Genomic DNA, 15,467 nt, shown 5'->3' with positions numbered 1-15,467 from the left:
GGAATTTCCATCTATAATAGCTAACACATCATCCACATATCTGAACCAATACAAGATTTTTTGTAAAGGATTATGAACTGAAGAATGATTGTCAAAGATATTACACTCAAGGTTATTTAAGAACAAATCTGCTAGTACAGGTGATAAGGGATTTCCCATTGCAAGGCCTTGTGCCTGTCTATAAATAATATTGTTAATCTTTATGTGTAGATAAGGTAGCTTTTAAGTTGGTAACTAATTTATTTAAAGGACTTCTATCTAAAACGTCAAAGTTGTTATTTCTTAAAAATTCTTCCGTTTTTTGAATGTAATCACTATGATGCATGATAATAAGGCAGTTACCTTTATCAGCTTTAGTAACGATAAGGTTATTACTATTCAATTTGGTAGATATTTGTCTAATCAGATGTAGTTGTTTAAAACATTTGATTAGACAAATACATCATACGTTTAAAACTACATCTGATTAGACAAATATCTACCAAATTGAATAGTAATAACCTTATCGTTACTAAAGCTGATAAAGGTAACTGCCTTATTATCATGCATCATAGTGATTACATTCAAAAAACGGAAGAATTTTTAAGAAATAACAACTTTGACGTTTTAGATAGAAGTCCTTTAAATAAATTAGTTACCAACTTAAAAGCTACCTTATCTACACATAAAGATTTCCTTCTAGTACATAAGATGAAAGAAAAAACCTTCATTTTGTCAAATCCTCAAATACCTAGACTATATGGTTTGCCAAAGATTCATAAACCTAATGTTCCTATAAGACCAGTGGTTAGTTTTTATAACACTCCAGTTGTTGCATTGTCTAAATTCATTAATACTATTTTACAATCTTCAATATCTTTGCAACCTAATTATTCTGTTAAAAATTCTACTGATCTAGTAAATAAATTGTCAGTTTTAAATTTACCTAGAGACTTCTTTCTAGTTTCTTTCGATGTAAGTAATTTGTTTACGAACGTACCAAGAGACTAAACCATTCCTATAGTGGAGAATTTACTTATTAAAAGTAACACTAATAGAGGTACAATTTCCCACATGTTGGGTTTACTTAAATTATGTTTGTCACAAGATTTCTTTTCTTTTAACAATATTATTTATAGACAGGCACAAGGCCTTGCAATGGGAAATCCCTTATCACCTGTACTAGCAGATTTGTTCTTAAATAACCTTGAGTGTAATATCTTTGACAATCATTCTTCAGTTCATAATCCTTTACAAAAAATCTTGTATTGGTTCAGATATGTGGATGATGTGTTAGCTATTATAGATGGAAATTCCTCTGATGCAGAAAATATTCTAGTTTCACTCAATAATTTACATCCAGCCATAACATTCACTTTAGAAACAGAGTCTAACAATTCTATTAATTTTCTAGACCTAACATTGACTAGAATAGAGAACAAATTAAGTTTTTCAGTCTTTAGAAAACCAACTCAGACTGACCACACTATCCCTAGATCTTCTAATCATCCTTTTCAACAGAAGATGGCATCTTTTTATTGCTATATCCACCGTTTACTTAGCTTACCATTATCAGACACAAATTTTACTTCGGAATTAGATATTATTAAACAACTTGCATATAGTAATGGTTACTCCCCTACTTTGGTTGACAACATACTCAACAAATTAAGGAATAAAAGGAATAGATCTCTAGCTTATAATGCTACTCCTGACAATTCCAATTCAGAAGTTATGTATAGATCTATATCATACATAGGTTATCCTTCAGACAATATAGCCAAAATCTTAAATAACATTCCTAACTTAAAACTCTCATTTAAATGTAAAGAAAACATCAGGTCTATTTTTTCTCATACTAAAGACAGAATTAAAAAAACTTCTAAAAGTGGCATATATAAATTGTCATGTGGTGACTGCCCTGTGACCTACGTGGGTAGAACGATGCGACCGTTGGATACACGTATTAAAGAACATCTTTCAAAGATCGATAAATCTAGTTTTGGTCATCATTTGCATGCATCGAAACACAGCTTTAGTCCCCAAAGAGACAGTAGGATCCTACATAGCATACCAAATAATAACTATACTAAAATGAATCTACTAGAAGATCTAGAAATAAGTAGAGAAATGAAAAGAAATCCTCAAAACTGTGTTAACACTCAGATTCAATTAAATTGTAAATTTGATCCTATCTTTAAGAAATTTCTTTAATAATTTTGGTTTAGTATACAGTATACCCAACAATTGCTGTAGGTATTTTGAACATTACTTTTTCGGTATTCTTGAGTTTTCTTTCATTGATTACACATAAGTAGAATATTTGAGATTTGACTTAATCTTTTGGTAAATTTGTTAATTTTATAAAATAACAGCTTTTGAACTCTGAACTTGACAAATGAGACTTCTCCTTGGTTTGTTTTCATCTAACTTCTTTTCTACACTTGGTCAAACCATAACGGTTTGTTTTTTAAAAGAAATTTTGATAACTTACGTACACATTAACATTTCACTTCAATATTAATATTTGTAATTTTGAAAATTTAACTTTAAAAAAAAAAAAATTTAGTATCTTCACTTAGAATTAATTTAACCAACACATGGCCTTTTAGCCATTTTCAATTTAATTAATTTTTATTTACATACCAATATAGAGGGCGCATAAATTAGTGGTTCCTTCTTTATCATTTGAATGAATGACAGCGCTCAGCTGTTCACGTGAACTCACAACGGTTTGACGCAGCCATGTTGTAATTTTAAAATAAAAAAAGAATTTAGATGTGATAACTTTTAATTTTAAGGGTTTTATACCCAATATCTGTGGCTTTTGCCCAGTATCCATGATTTATCATGTGAGTTTTAACAATTACTCTTCTATGAAGGATTTATAAGAGGACGTAAGTTTTTTCAATCTTTTGTTTATAAAAAATCTCTTATCTTAAATGTCCTTTTAGGAAGCTCTGATGATGGCACGTTATGTGCTGAAAGTACTTAGCTGATTATTAAAAGTTTTTTTACACACTTTCAATTTCTTTGAGAACATACACCTGTTTGCCGGTTTGACCTTTTTTAGAAGTGTGTACAAGTCATACAGTCTGTTTCAATTAAGTTATTATCTTATATTATCTTTCCATCAAGCAATATGACGATAACGTCCAAAAAAGCTCTTACATTGTGCAATTATCGTTCACAATGATCGACCTCGTGTTGCCAAAGTAATGAAGAAAAATTTACGAAAGAGATAGAGGATATTTGAGTATCCATCCTATAGTACCGATTTATGACCATGTGATTTTCATATCTTTGGTCCACCGAAAAATGTTTTAAGTCGAACGAAGAAGTACAAAATGCCGTAAAAGCTATAGCAACAGCCATAAGAATTCTGTAAGTAGGGTATACATCGGTTGGTGAAACAATGGGACAGATACTTTCATTGTAGTGGTAATCATGGGTAGATATATTTACCAATAAATTTTTTCTGAACCAAAAATAAGTTTCAATTGAACAAGCCTCTTATAATTTAGGGGATTAAATGCTAAGGGGTAGAAGTGACAAAATATTGTAAATTGAGTTAAGTGCACAAAATAATACTAGATAGTACTAAAAATTTAGTGGCAAAGAGATACAGGTGAATTAAACTACTGGTGGCGATATATCGCAGGTTCTAGTTTGACTACTTACGAAATATTTAAAAAGAATTTTCGGTAAAGTATGATATTCGATATTAAAAAGTGACAAAGTATTAAGTGGCAAAGGGAAACAAGTGCAAAATTTGAAGCAAAGGGGTACAAGTGCGAACGCTTTTTCAAAATTTCAAATATTTTGAATGAAAATAAATACTAACTTTATAAAAGCTTTTACAATTAGATAAATAAAATGTATAAAATTAATTCAAAATAAGTCCATAAGTGATTAACTCGCTGTAGAATTTACTATGTAAATTTAACTTTGACTTCGTTTTTCTCAATTAAAGCATTTTATCACTTGTACCCCTTAGCATCTAATCCCCTCAATTCAAGTAGTCAAGTAAGACTTACCCTGCTGCAGTTTTTTGCAAAGCACTAATAATCCAATTTACTGATTTCTGGAAAGGCAATTTGTTGTTTAGAGCATGTAACAAATATTTGCAGCTAGGTAATGACTGGAGGCTTTGAGGGTTTTGCCAGCATTTTATGAGGAATCTAGCAGTTTGCAGAAGAAGTACTGTGTTTTCTCCTTCATAAGTACACATCGCCGTAACTAATCCATAGGTAGAAGGTAAATTTGAAGCTGTCATGTATCCATGCCCTCCACATGACAGTCTGAGTATTTCAATACCTCGAGCAGCATCTGCTGTAGCTACTGCCTTCAACACACAGGCAGCTGCATGTAACTGAAAATAAAAATTTACATTAACCATTTTATTTAATGGGAATAAACTACAATTTTAATTAAAAATACGTTATTTGTGATGTTTCGATATCCACCTAGATCACAATTGCTGATGACTAGTGTGACCAACTCCAATTCAGTCGAATTCGGGACAAGGCTGAAAAAATATATCTAAAATCCGGGACTTTTCAATGAAAATCGGGCCATTTTTTTAAATGTAGAATTTTAATATCATTTTATTGATTATTTAAGATTTTTATGTTGACCATGATATTTTTGATGGGGTTAAGCCACAATTATTGGTTGTAATGATAATTACATTCTTGTTAGTTTTTGACATTTCGACTTCCAATCAGGAAATCGTTCTCAAGAAAGTAAAAATTTGAAAATCAACCGATGTTGGATTTCCATGTAAATACATATCACCTTAGGTTAATATAAAAATGTAATTATCAGTAGTAATTGCACAAGAGCTCTAAAATTATCGAATTTTTGCCGAGTGACACTTTGGCAGTTTTAATTTCACGACCCGAAGGGGAGTGAAATTATGTCAAAGTGGCATGAGGAAAACAATTCGATAATAATTTTAGAGATCGAGTGCAATTTGCCGCGATTATTTCATGAATAAAACTGTTAAAAACCAAAATTTTATTGTAATTTATTTATGTAAGTACAAATTACTACAGTTAAACACATAGTTGTTATAAATAATTGACGGTTGAAAGTCATTACTTTTATAACTTTTAAAACAGTAATTGTCATTAATGTCACTGAATGTATTTTTTCGTAGCAACGAAGGGCATCTGACGTAATATACTTGACGACGGGATATTATCAGTAGTAATTGCACAAGCGCTCTAAAATTCTATATTAATTTTAGAGATCGAGTGCAATTTGTTGCGATTATTTCATGAATAAAACTGTTCAAAACCAAAATTTTATTGTAATTATTTATGTAAGTACAAATTAATACTGTTAAACACACAGTTGATATAAAATATTTTACGGTTGAAAGTCATCACTTTTATAACTTTTAAAACATTAATTGCCATTAATGTCACTGAATGTATTTTTTCGTAGCAACGAAGGGCATCTGACGTAATATACTTGACGACGGGATATTATCAAAAATTATCACCTTAACTTGCACTTCTGTAGCTTTCTATTGGTCAGAATCTCCTATGAATGAAATAATCATTACAACTAATTGTGGCTTAATCCCATCAAAAATATAATTATTGTCTTTTCAGAAGACGATAATTAAAATACAGAAACGAAAAAAGTCCACTAATACTGGTATTAGTATTACACTCTATTACACTTATTTGATGTGGATTCTTAGAAGAATAACGTATTAAAAATTTCAAAATAGAATTTTACCAAATAGTTGAAAATTCGGATGGCCCGAAAGCCTTGTCCTGGACGCCGGGACACGACTTCGTAATTCGGGCCATGTCCCGGATTTTTCGGGCTAGTTGGTCACACTACTGATGACTAATCATGGTATGGTAATTACGGTGTGGTATGGTAGAATTAAGAGTAGGAGCTTTGAGATGATACGTCTTCTCGATACTGCAATATGGACTTGAAAGCTGGACATTGAAGCAAAAACACATAAATAAACTACAGTCATGTCCTGGAATAAGATTATGAGATTAAGATTTTTATAAGTATCAGAAGATGAAATAATATTAAATAATGTCCAATATTGAACTGGGTCAAGATCGTGTAATATTAACTAACATTTGCATTCATTGTTTATTTAAATATTAAGTGTACGAATCCCTGAGTCACGGGTGCTGAAGAAGCAGCCCTTACTTTGTAACAATAACACAATAACACACTTTGATTATTGAAACGAATATAATTAAAAGATCAGAATAAACTTGGTGTTCGTCGAGGTAAGCTGTTTCATTCTCCCTTAACTACTTAACATTGAAAAGAACCTGAAGTATTACCACTCTTAGCTCCCAAGGTGACGTATACATAACAGTTATATTCTCTCTCTTCAGTCCTGACCCCCCGGAGGGAGTGTAGTGGTCGACGTGATGTCGTGTATTGTCCGTCTCCAAAAGATCTCTGTCTCTGGTCATTTCTTTTAACTCATGCATAGGTCTTTTGCATATTCCTGTAATTTGATCGATCCATCTTGTTGGGGATCTTCCTCGTGATCTTCGGCCTTCCACCTTTCCTTGTATAATGAGTCTTTCCATCTTTTCTGTGTTGGCTCTCATAACATGTCCAAAGTATTTTAATTGTTGGAGATGGACTTTACCGGAGAGTCGTGGGCTAACTTTTAGCTCTCTTAAAATCGAATTATTTGTTCTATGGTCGGTCCAAGGAATTCGTAGCATTCGTCTCCAACAGAACATTTCAGTGGCGTCTATCTTTCTTCTTTCCGAATTTCTCAGGGTCCAAGATTCACATCCGTAGGTCAGTATTGGGAATATTAAGCAGTTGATCAACCTCATCTTTAACGCTCTTGAAATTTGACAGTCCTTCCATATTGTGGTCATTTTCGCTGTGACGACTTTTGCTAGATCACATCTACGATTTATTTCTTCTTGTCGTGACCCTGTGTTTGTGATTAATGATCCCAGATATAAGTATGAGCTCACAACCTCAAATCGATCAATTGTGGTTATATGTGGATGATTGTTATGTAGTCTATCCACTATAATGATCTTTGTCTTTGATATGTTTAATTGCAGACCAAATATTTGACTTTCGTTTTCAACCAGTCGTATAAGATCAATCAGCTCTGCTTGACTATTTGCAAGAAGGGCTGGGCTGCGTCATCTAAGAAACGTAGGTTGTTTATTTTATGACCATTTATTGAGATGAGATATAAAGTGCTCTTCTCATAATATGCTCTCCATATATATTGAATAATTGTGTAGATAGTATACATCCCTGTCTTACACCCTGTTCTGGATGAAATTCGTTTGAAAGTGTGTCAAGCACTTTAACTGATCCAGTAGTGTGTTCGTATAGTTCAGTTATAAGCGAAATAAGGTGTTGAGGTACGCCTACTTCTTTTAGTATTCGCCATAAGTGTCTCCACTTGACCCTGTCGAACTCCTTAAAATAATCTATAAAGCATATGTACAGTGGAATATTGAATTCCGTAGATTTTTCGATGATCTGTCTTATATTCAACAGGTGTTCTCTAGTACCTCTACCTTTGGTAAATCCAGTTTGCTCTTGTGGAATTTCTCTTTGAAGGAATGTTTTTTGTCTCTCATTGATTTGTAGCATTATTTTACTGGCATGTGATATAAGAGAAATAGTTCTATAATTGTCGCATTTATATATACCAGTTATATTAGAGTCATTTGAAATGTGATGTTACAGAAGGATGCTTAGAATAGCATGGACACAGAAGAAAACGAACACGGAAGTATTTCGTGAAATGGGCAAAGATTGCGAAATAATAAACACAATAAAAATAAGAAAGTTGCAATATCTGGTACACGTAATGAGGGGACAGCGATATGAAATGCTAATGCTGATAATTATTCAGGGAAAGATAAAAGGCGGAAGTAGTATAGGAAGAATGAGAGTGCCATGGTTGAAGAATTTAAGGGACTGGTTTAAATGCAATTCAATAGAACTCTTCAAGAGCAGCGGTAGATAGAGTAAAGGTAGTGATGATGATATCCAACCTCCGATTAGGAGACGACACTTAAAGAAGAAGAATCATGGTATGCCTTGTTCTAAAAAATGGATCCATTTAAGATCCAAATTCAAGAATTCAGTGAAACACGTACCATAGAAATTGAAAATATGGCGGACAAATAATTGATTATGCAAAATAAACATAAACTAAAAGAATTGACGGAATGAAAGAATCTTCATCAATAGTTTAACATTTCATACTACACTCAGGAAACAGAAAACATTTAAGGGTATCAAAAGGGAAGAAAAAAATGGGGTGAAAATGGGCTCAGGAAAATTGCAATAGATGGAAAGATCTGAAAATGGAACAACAGCAAACAAGCACTAGAATCCATGAAGCCAAAAAAAATATTATAGAAAATCTATTAGTAGTAAGTACAAAGTTTCAGAACAAAAACATCCAGAAAGGCATCTAGCTAGCACCAAATGGAAAGTACTCAAACCAAATAGACCACATCCGCCTACAGAGCATGAAAAAATGAAGATTGCCGAAGCTACAGTAATGGAGAGTAAACATTTCTTAGGGATTGTAAAAACGAATGAAAAGCCTGGGACAAAAAAAGGAAAAACATGTAAGAACCAGTTGTTTAGGACCAGAAGTGTAAGAGAGAGCTATAAGAAAGGGAAAAGATATCAAAATACATAGAAGTGTAGAAATAAAAAAATTATTGAAAAGGAGCTAATTAGAAAATAACATGGAAGAGACTGGTTGTCAGTAAAACGCCAATACAACCAAGTGGTAACAGCTTATGGTGAACAACTGGAGAGAGCTAACAGTATAACTATATTAGCATCCAAAAATAAGAGTAATCCATATCGATTTAATTTTTAAAAGTCTTAAACAAATATTATTTACATGTATTGTTTACATTACGTAAGTGGGTGACATTGGTTCTGCAATGTAGGCCACTCGTTTTGAAAACACCGAAGTCAGCAATTATGTTACTATTAGTAATTCACGGTCACATTCGGGTATAGTCAATCATAACAAAACAATCACGATTTATTTATAGATACGGAGAAAGTAAAGAAGAGATTTTTATTCATTATTCAGACATCGACATGGTTAGATCAGAGACGTTGTCCACCAACTAGTTACTGTCGTATTTAGTGTTATAAATAAATATATTCTGATAAATAGTGTTTAAACAAATCAACCCCATCATCGGGGGTAACAACCCCCAGGACCAACATATGGCGTTCCTGCATAACTGGGACGTGAGCAAAGAAATTAGAATACTTATAGAGAAGGCCAGAGCTGCATTATTTAAGATGAAGAAACTATTATGTGGAAACAATATTACTTCGAGTCCGACAATTAGATTAAAGAGATGTTGTGTTATCTACTCTTTTGTATGGTGTCGAAGGTTGGACTTTAACGGATATATTTCCCAAGAAACTGGAAGCCTATGCAATCTGGGCGTATAGGAGAATCCTACGAATAAGTTGGGAAGATAGAGGTCGCAAGGAAATTGTTTTGCATCGGATGCGAAAAGTTACAGAAGTCGCCAGAACAGATGTACACTTACCTCTGGTAAATTTTCAAGTTGACCAGTCTCGAGTTCACCGGTAACATTGTTGTAGGTATCCCATAACCAGGTAGCGGCGTATTGGAAGGAAAAACAGGCAGATAACTGAGGGAACAGTTTATTCTGCTGAGTAAGGTAATCCATAATTTGCGGCTCAGGTTCACTAAAAATAAAAACCAAATATGTAAGTGCATTTCTTAACATATTTAATTTGGATATAAAGTCTGTTTTAGACTATACCTTTTTTTGTTAACAGAAAATGGTATATCAAAAATTTACATGAAATTATTGTATACAATATTAATAGAAGAAGTTTTGTGTATTACATTGTCACATTTTCATATTAGAATATGTTATGTGATTCTGCGCATTACATGCTAAAAAAGTACTTTTTTATATTTTTATGGTGGTTCATGTACTGTTAACCTTGATGTTCTTCTTCTTTCTTTTCTTTTAATAATGCCTTAACCTCATTTTTCTCAACATTTAACCTAGCTAGTTTTTTCTTTGATATTTTATATTACACAGATATATTAAATGATGGATAAGAAAACTCTATTATTATCTGCTGCATTCATTGCAAACATTTCTTAAAAGAAAAGGTAACCTTAAAAAAACCAATGTGACAGTAAACGAAACTAACCTAACTGCGCATGCCTGTGTACTAATAATTGGTATCAAATAGGACATGTTCTATTTTGTATAACATTTTCTGTTAACAGATTTTGTTTTCTGTCTTACATTGTGACAAAATTTAGTATACCATTTTCTTATATCATTTTATGTTATAGTCTAAAACAGACTTAAGATCAAAGTATCATGTTCTCTGTCGCACAACCCATATTTAGACTATGTCGACGTCAAAATATAGGCAACACGTAATACACATACAGCCCCGTCTTCAGTTAAAAAGTGGTTACAAAGATACGGGTAGCGAGTGGGAGACAGATGAGGAAAACAGCAATAAAAAAAAGGAAAATGACATACAATACGTAAAAATATGCCCTAAAAGAAGTCCAAGAAAAGATTGATACATAAGAAACTATGATGAATATCATGGGAGAATCCATGCAGAAAATTGAGGAAATAAAGGATGAAATAAAACGAATGAGAAATGAACAAAGAGCATGTCCAACCAATAGAGATAAAAGAAGAAAATGCGAATATGAAAAAGCAATAACATCTACATAGAATACAAATATGCACACAAAAAAGTTACAGCCCTTTGAAGTTACAAAATGAAAATCGATTTTTTCGAATATATCGAAAACTATTAGAGATTATTTATTGAAAATGAACATGTGGCATTCTTATGGCAGGAATATCTTAAAGAAAAATTATAGTGAAATTTGTGCACCCCCTAAAAATTTTATGGGGTTTTGTTCCCTTGAACCCCCCAAACTTTTGTGTACGTACAAATTCAATTATTATTGTGGTATCATTAGTTAAATTCAATATTTTCAAAACTTTTTTGCCTCTTAGTATTTTTTCGACAAGGCAGTTTTAATCGAGATGCGGCTTCTTTTTTAATATGTTTACATAAAAAATTTATGGGGGTTTTGTGCCTTTAAACGCCCCAAATGTTTGTGTCCGTTCCAATTAAACTATTACTACGGTACCATTAGTTAAACACAGTGTTTTAAAACTTTTTTGCCTCTTTGTATTTTTTCGATAAGGCACTTTTTATAGAGATATGGCTTCTTTTTTAATATGGTTCAAAATATACCTTCAAAATGTAAGTCATAAATAAATTTTCATATCATTACCAAGTCTCCATAATCGTACTTAACCATATACAAATATGTGGTGGATTTGACAAATATTCAAAATATCTCGATAAAAACTGACTTCTCGAAAAAGTACTAAGAGGCGAAAAAGTTTTTAAAACATTTTGTTTAACTAATGGTGCTACAATAATAATTAAATTGGAACGTACACAAAAGTTTGGGAAGGGGGGGGGGGAACAAAACCCCCATAAAATTTTTAAGAAGTGTCCAAATTTCACTATAATTTTTTCTTAAGATACTACAGCCATAAGAATGCCACATCTCCATTTTCAATAAAAAATCTCTAATAGTTTTTGATATATTGGAAAAAATCGATTTTCATTTTATAACTTCAAAGGGCTGTAACTTTTTTTATGTGCACATTTGTACTAAGGTAAGTTAGGTTCAATCGTACTATTTTTGGTCCCAGAATATGTGATTAAATTTATGACCTGTATTTTTGTTACACCCTGTATATATAAATGTAGAAACAAATAATTAGAAAAAGCTGAAGGAGTCGATAGAAAACTCTATACTAGAGGACTTAGAATTACCTATTTAATTGAGAACATTCATGTAATTGAGTATAAAATGAGTATAAAAACAGCAAGTAATTAAAAGAAAAAGAAAAGGAGAGGCCCTAGAAAAATCCACGAATGTAATGGGCCTAAAAGGAGTGCACAAATATAGTTTAACGATAAGTAATTGTTTTAGTACTTACTCAGGTTTTATTTGTGATTGATGCCTGACTGCACTATACCTAGTAGCAATGGTGCAAGCTTTTTTCAAATATGTAGCTGCGTCTTGTACTAAGACCACTCTAACAAAAATCATTGTCCCATAAGTTAGCTTATTACTAGGAGACTGAACATAGGTGCCATCCTAAAATAAAAAACACTTATAAGAAAAGTAATAGTAATATGTAATAATTAAAGGGCTACAGTAATTAAGGTTTCTTTTCCATCCTTCAGACAGTAAAACCTGATCGAGATCTAGATATCCGTCTCCTAGACGACTATCACAATTATCCTCTCATTTCTATGGACTTTGTACCAGTATTTCGCATTTGGCTCCAAAGAAAAACATGGGAGGTTGCACACTCCTCTCATTTCAAGGAGCAAAGTGGAGCTTTACTATACTTTAGACCACCACACCCCCCTTCCATCTCTTTTACTAGTCCATTACCTACAAGATTCCATGTTAGAAGACAGATCACTCTGCAATAAAGAAAATTTCTATTATAGGTTATTTTTCTTCTTCGAAGATCTATCCGATTGACCTTGGTACTTCCTTCTTATGTCTACTTCATAGACAATATCTGGGGGTGGGTGTCTAAAAGCTCCCTCTGTATCCATGAATACACCAACTGCAAAGTATACTCTTTCAAGATGCAACTAAATTCTAGAGATCTGTGCTTGTAGCACATCCCACAGAGATTCTCTCTATGTTTTCTTCTTCTTCTTCCTGCTTCCTTAATAGGCTCGCGCCTATTCCATCTTCGGACGCCTCCTCATCAGATATCCAGGTTGTCACTCCATCTCTTCATTGGCCTTCCTATACTCCTTTGGTCGTTTGGTGATGTGTCTCGTGCTATCTTTACCAGTCTTCCTTTCTCTCATTCTGCTTATATGGCTATACCGTTCTTTTTTCTTTTCAGTGTCCAGCCATTTATGTTCTCTATATTACAGTTTTGCCATAGGTCTGTGCTACGTTGTCTATCCCTCTATAAGTAAGTGAATTAAAAGTTTCAGATCTGGTATTCCTAGTGGGAATTGGTATACCAACTGCGGAGAGCACACCAGTTCATCAAACAGATGGGTAAGGAAAATCCGATAGGCAGAAGACCCATAGGCAGACCTAGACTCAGATTCTAAAAGATTTGTATGTGAAAACACACTGACAAATGTTAAATAATCAGTATTGAAGTACATAAATGACAAATTAAACAGAATAAAAAGAAAATACTTACAGGTAAAACCCTGCTGTTTTTCATCAACATGTTAGTTCTGGGTATTCTAACATTTTCAAAGCCTAAATATCCATTGTTTGTACTGTTCATTCCTAATTTACATCCAATTTCTCCTATTTTAATACCTGGTAGAGGTACGTGAGTTTCCTCATCTCTCAGTTGTACTATGAATGGGTGAATACCATGGTTCTTGCCCAGTGTGTGTAACTGTGCTACCACAACTGCATAATTGGCTGAATGTCCCACTGAAATTAAATCGTAATATGTATATATTCAAACAAATTTTAAAATTTTCACAAATATATAGTAAGCGCCACGCTAGTAGACACACGTGTACCTAATTTCTAGGCGTGGGCTAATCCGGCCCTTCTCACCTGTGACTTTTATGTCTGTCATGTCATGTGATTGTCATAAAACTATTCAAAATAATTGTTTTTAGATACAAAAAATACATTAAAATACTATTATTACTCTGCTCTAAAAAAGCTTTATTCAAATACCCAAAATATTATAATACTTTATAACTTTTACAACTTTAATACAATGACAACTATAAACTTCAAATACAGCTGATCTATAATAATCTGTCAACTTTCTATGTTTATATTGGTTTCTGTACATTTTCTGACGTTCTAGACGTCACTAGACAGAAAAGTAAACAGTGCAATAAGTGAAGGGTCCAGTGGACCCTACTGTATAGCTTTTTCTTTATAAAATTTTTTCAAACAAAAATTTTTTTGGCAAAAAAGTAATTTATAGCTGCACAAATTTATTTACAGCTGTAGTTCCCAAAATTAACTCATATTATAGGAAATACTCACATCCTCCAGGCCACCATTTGTAAGATGTAATTGTTGGCGAATTTAAGACAAATTCTTCAGTTTTTGTGTCGTAAGTAGCAATTGTTTCCAGTCCTCTAATAAATGTGCCATGTCCAAGTTCAGTCTGAAAATAAAATAGATACCATACAAATATTTAATAAAACCGTTTAGTTTTAAACTAGATTTACGGGTACACAAAATACATGGCAACACTGCTTTCCCGCTTCCCACAGGTGATTCGCGCCGATTCATTTAGTCATTCTGGTCATTCTACAGTGGCAATGCAACTAATTATCATAAGCAATGTTTCCGATTTTAGCGTTTCCTTGTAATATATAATCCAACACTAAACATTATGTCTTCTTCTTTTAATAAGACTATGTCCTGTTTCTTCTGTTACAGTCTCTGCTGCGATTCGGAGCTCCAGCTCTTGTACCATCGGTTTTGGGCATGGGTCGCTTGGTGTTGGACTCCTGTGTCTTCGCCTATTTCGCCATATTATGTTCTGGGTCCGTCCGATCTACGTGGTCTCTCCACATGCGTCGTCGTGCTCTTGTCCATCTCACTACATTTTGAACGCCTAGAATCTCTCAATGTGTCTTCATTTCGTATCCTATCTCGAGTGTAATACCTCTTATGGATCTTAAGGTTTTTATTTCTGTTGTTCTCATTACTTGTTTAGTCTTTGTTGTCTGGGTCCTTCTCTCAGCTGCGTATGTTAGTACGGGTCTAACACATGTCTTATAAAAGCGAACTTTGGTTTCAGTGCTCATATATTTATTTCACCAGATTATATCCCTCAGGAAACCAGATATTCTCGCTGCGTTCGTTGTCTGCTGTTTTGTTTCTTGTCATAGATGCCTGTCGCTAGATATTTCCACACCCAGGTATCTACAATCCATTACCTGTTCGATTATATGGTCGTCCACTGCTAATTTACATCTATGTAATTGGTTTCTTGGATATTACCATATATTGCGTTTTCTCTGTTGATAGTGTCAGATTATACTTTTCGCCGGTTATTTTAAATTTTTGTAGTAAGCGTTGTAAGTCATCTTCATTTTCAGCTATTAAGGTTCGAATTTTTTAACGGTCCCCTGAGATTCGAATTATCCAAGTTTCTCTGTAGCATTATCTGAGTAGCATTCATGGTTTGGTTACCCATTCTGTATCTCATGATTCATATTGTTGACACTAGCTATAACTTCATCCATTATCAAATTAAATGGGCATGGGCTGAGGCTGGCATCTTGTCTAATGCTGACATTAATTTTGATTTCTTCCGTGAGCCCGTGTGTGGTTCTTATTCTTGTTGTGTTGGATCTATTGAGTGAGCTCTTTCATCATGTTTCTA

The 15,467-nt window shown here is 33.2% G+C and overlaps 1 protein-coding gene across 1 annotated transcript in view; it reads right to left on the bottom strand.

Moving 5' to 3' along the window:
- The window catches only part of LOC114340749 (probable peroxisomal acyl-coenzyme A oxidase 1), a 91,640-nt gene that overhangs the window by 12,675 nt on the left and 63,498 nt on the right, over positions 1-15,467 (bottom strand). The window contains exons 5-9 of the mRNA XM_050663595.1: positions 14,114-14,237; positions 13,293-13,537; positions 12,045-12,205; positions 9,558-9,720; positions 4,017-4,351 (exon numbers count right to left, since the gene is read on the bottom strand). Of these exons, the coding sequence (XP_050519552.1) occupies positions 4,017-4,351; positions 9,558-9,720; positions 12,045-12,205; positions 13,293-13,537; positions 14,114-14,237 (1,028 nt within the window). The remainder of the gene's footprint in view (positions 1-4,016; positions 4,352-9,557; positions 9,721-12,044; positions 12,206-13,292; positions 13,538-14,113; positions 14,238-15,467) is intronic.

This window comes from Diabrotica virgifera, chromosome 10 (genome assembly GCF_917563875.1).
Source record: "Diabrotica virgifera virgifera chromosome 10, PGI_DIABVI_V3a".
NCBI classification, from domain to species: domain Eukaryota; kingdom Metazoa; phylum Arthropoda; class Insecta; order Coleoptera; family Chrysomelidae; genus Diabrotica; species Diabrotica virgifera.
This window is presented reverse-complemented; position numbering and strand designations above follow the sequence as displayed.